At 35.7% G+C, this 4,534-nt stretch overlaps 1 protein-coding gene across 2 annotated transcripts in view; it reads left to right on the top strand.

Moving 5' to 3' along the window:
- LOC111874360 (survival of motor neuron-related-splicing factor 30) overlaps nucleotides 1-4,534 on the top strand; it is a 21,755-nt gene that overhangs the window by 9,267 nt on the left and 7,954 nt on the right. For both annotated transcript variants that reach the window (XM_023869804.2, XM_023869805.2), the window contains one exon: nucleotides 3,234-3,395. In XM_023869804.2, the coding sequence (XP_023725572.1) occupies nucleotides 3,234-3,395 (162 nt within the window). The remainder of the gene's footprint in view (nucleotides 1-3,233; nucleotides 3,396-4,534) is intronic.

Raw genomic sequence — 4,534 nt, 5'->3', positions numbered from 1 at the left:
CCCCCCCCCCCCGCCAGAAAATCTCGAAGGTAATAAAAAAAGAAATATTTAATACAACAAATAATAATCATGAAACAGATCAGTAAAAGTAACTTAATACTTACAAGGCACAATATTCATATGGTAACAAATGATATATATCTCAAACTCAGAGAGCATTACAATCTAGAAATTTGAATTTCTGACCAGCTGGATGCAAATTATACGAGTTAACTCTTAAATCAATCAACATTGGCACTCTGACCCAACCAGAATACATATATCCTAACGATGTTACAAAAAATACAAGCATACGATGATTTCAAAAATCAAATCCATCAAAAATGGGGCAATTCAAAAACCCCAGCCAAATAACATAATACCAACTCAGAGAAACCCCTTATTTGCAACAGCTGTTATAAGGGGGATGCTAGCCCTCAGCAGCCAGTATGAGGAACCAACAGAAATTTGATACACAGAAAACCTAAACAGTATTTCACTGACTGACTGCTGGTGACGGATTAGGTAAGGTCCTTGTTTCCGTCACTAGACCAAGCTGCAGAACATACTAGAACAGTTGGAGGGGGAATCACATGATAAACCAGAATGGGAGACTTAAGTGCTTAATTCAGCACAGGGCAACTTGAAGATACAAAGTACACAAGGCTGATCAACTTTCATATTTAAATATAACATGAAAGGTTTGTGCAGTCACATCATTGGTTCTTGACTACACGCCCAGATACATACAGACGAATTTCTTTGTAAAATCTTTGTAGAATCATTTATCTCAGCATATGCTAACCACAGTGGTTCATCAAGTATTATCTTAAAGTTTGATTTGTTTCATTCTGGTCCGTCACAATAACAATTACAAATTATAAATCACTCCGTCCAATGTGACCTGTAAGTCTTTTACTACATAGAAACTTAACACCCTTACATGTTTCGGTCTCTGTGGATCATCCTCAGAGGGCAAACATCACTACAAATAGGAAACCACTATCACATAATTTGTTTACACGCAAGTACGTACACTTATATGTTACAACACACAGTACACAGAATAGAACATTTCACAAACACAGCAGTTTCCTGGGAAACTTTTTTAAAACTTACATTCCCAGGAAACTGCTGTGTTTGTGAAATGTTCTATTCTGTGTACTGTGTGTTGTAACATATAAGTGTACGTACTTGCGTGTAAACAAATTATGTGATAGTGGTTTCCTATTTGTAGTGATGTTTGCCCTCTGAGGATGATCCACAGAGACCGAAACATGTAAGGGTGTTAAGTTTGTATGTAGTAAAAGACTTACAGGTCACATTGGACGGAGTGATTTATAATTTGTATTATCTTAAATTTAAGAATTAAATGTAATATGTTGTTTGGCTGTCATGTACTTTCTGTTTTACCCAGTGTCATTAAATGCTGCATATATTTCAACATACAGTTTAATATGCATATAAATTAAATAACATGGATATTATGCCTGTATCAGAATTTGGTTTGTTAAATTGCCAGTCACCATTAATGGTACCAACAGCCATGTACATATTAGCCTACTTCCCTTCCTTATGGGAGAAAGGAGGCTTCTCAGAACATCATGTCATCTGTATATGACCCTATTTCAACTTTTCAACCAGGTGATCAATTTTCATAAACTTGGTGGAAGCCACCCAAACATTCCATTACAGTCATTAATAAGAATATGTTGACATGTGGGTTGGGAGAGAGACTGGCACCCCTAGTGTTCTCAAATAATGTATGGTAATAGACCTTAAAAATGTACAACTTTTGTTAAGGTAATTTTTTCTATGTGAATATTGTTACATGTATTAGTGACTTGTAGACAGGGTTTGGATTGGCAAATTAATTTACTGGATATTCATAAGTCGTAACTATGATCAGTTCATACACACTCAAGATTGCTGTAACTATAGCACATAGTCTTCAACACTTCAGTATTGAACTGCCTTGACCGAGGTTTTACAACCGAATGAATGAATGAATCCACTCTTGGTCTGGTCTCATCCTGTATTCCCCACACTGGATAGAATGCACCTCCTTGAAGAGTTCTGTTTTTTTTTTTTTCATATCTGTAGTAACTGTTATGTATTCATTGTCTTGGGAACATGTTTACACTTGCTACCTAGGCAATGATGTATTCACTACTCCTTGTTGTCACGGAAATATGATTACTGAGCTGTTATCTAGCAATGGACATCTCACTCTGGCTTTGATATTCCGGCTTTCAAGCATCATGTCAAAATATGTTCATCTTCTGAACATTTTCATAGCCTTTGTTTTGATGGTGGTAACGAATGAAGCATTGAAACTAGGCATATGAAATTTGGTACACAAATAAATCGTAATATACTGTCATGTGTATGAGCGACTGTAGATGGGATTTGGATTGGTAATTGGATTTATTGAACACTTATACACACAACTCGTTACTACAAGCAATTGTAGCGCCATCACTATTCTCCACACTTTACAAATCACTAGAGCACACACTAAGTCTTCTCAGTCTGCTTTCACTAGCTGTTTCCTGGTAATGGATCATAACACTGTGGAGATTCTTCAGCCTCTATGTTCACATTGTTGCCCGCTGGCTAATACTGCCCAACTGACTTAAACTCTAAACATATCCCATTGATAACTCCTTGGCATGGACAGCATAGAAAACACCTCTCACTTTTAATTCAGTCTCCATGGGAACATGTTTGTGAAGTCATTACTCAGTAATGGCTACCATATATTTGCTGATTCCATGATCGCCACCCAGCATTGGGTCTACATGCTACAATATGTTTATTGTTGTTAGCTGTGTTTCAGTAACTTCTATAGCTGTCAAGAGATTTGAGAGTCTCACAGTGGTGAATAATAAGATCACCATCTTCTAGGATGTGACACTGTGTAGTGTGGCAGATAGATGTCAGCATTCCAGAGGAACCTGGTGCCTCCATCAGAGAAGAGTACTTATACTTACCAACCAAACTACATAGTGTCTCATCCCAGAAGATTGTAATCTTTTGTAGCTGGGTTGTATAACTTTCAGAACTATTTTTATGTGTCACATTGGACTGAAATAAACTTAATTGTAAACTTAATAGTTTGACGGACCAGAATGAAACAAATCAAATTTCATAACTATATTTTTACTTTGTGTAAATTATTTAAACTTTTCATTGTGTATACAGCTTGGTCATGAAGCAATTTTACCGCTCGTTAAGGGTTAATTTTCTTTCAGGTACTATGAGGCGACGATAGAGGACATAACGGAGGATGGTGAAGAAGTGTCTGTAGTGTTTGACAGCTATAAGAATTCAGATGTCACAACTCTGGCACAGCTGAGAGAACTTAAAGGTGGTGTCAAGAGGTCAGCAGAAGATGCTGCTGACAGTAAGTCCAAGTGAGTGCAAGTTTCAGTACATTGAAGTATGATCTATATCCTGGTACAGCCACACTAGAATACTAATTGCTCACGTCTGGTTTTAAGGTTCTTAGAGGAACATATGTGGTACATGCAAAATGATGACATTCTTTATAAATATTCTTATAGATTGATTATAAAGGTTCTGATGATGGTGTATGACACTCATCTTCATTGGTTGCATCCTGTTGTGTGTTACAGACAGACAGACAGACACACACACACACACACAGGAATTAGGTTAACTATCACACAACAAATATACTCGCTTTAAATGTTTTACAATTAGACTTTTTATTCCTGCTACATGTTTCAGTCATACAAAACCATCATCAGGCAGTTAATATAGGAATACGTTTAGTTATTGAACTACCGATATGGATCCATACCAGTGCAACATGTCATATTATATTGTAACGTGTCGGGTTTGCCGACACAGAAAATTTGCCTCAAGTTGGTAAGTATTACAATTAAAATAGAGGATAAAAAATAAGAAAAAATAAAATATAAGAAGTATAGAACTGAAATATATACCATATGTCAAGATATATTAGGTGATACAAATGTTGAAATATTACGGAAATATTAAAAATATTAAAAGCACGGAAAGTACTTTAAAATAATTTAAGACTATTAAGTGTGGAAGGTTAAGAATATCTATGCCAAATTAATTCTGTGGTTCCAGTTCTACAGCATAGAATTTGGCATGTTATGTCATTTGTAGATCTTTGTTGTTAGCTTTCTACGTAGTAAGCCTGTTCGTGGACCTAGAGACAAGTTTCTGTGATGTATAGGTTGTTAATGTGTAATGTATTAGGTGTGAATATTTCCAATATGTATCATTATATGATCATAAAATATGATGTATGCACTTTGCCTGGGCATATACGAGGGGGTAAACAAAAGAAACCGAACTTATTTTTTTTAACTTATTTATTCAAATTTTAAGCACAAACCTTCAATCCCCTTCAAAGTACTCTCCACTTACACTAATACACTTGTCTAGTCTTTTATTTCATTTTTCAAAACATTGTCTAAATTCATCTTTTGAGATGCTTGACAGCACCTCCGTCGTTTTTTCCTTTAATGTCTCTTTTCATTCGAGGAAACAAAAAAAA

This window comes from Cryptotermes secundus, unplaced genomic scaffold, assembly GCF_002891405.2.
Source record: "Cryptotermes secundus unplaced genomic scaffold, Csec_1.0 scaffold49, whole genome shotgun sequence".
Classification (NCBI taxonomy): Eukaryota; Metazoa; Arthropoda; class Insecta; order Blattodea; family Kalotermitidae; genus Cryptotermes; species Cryptotermes secundus.
The sequence above is the reverse complement of the archived record's forward strand: the minus strand, read 5'-3'. Positions and strand labels throughout refer to the sequence as shown.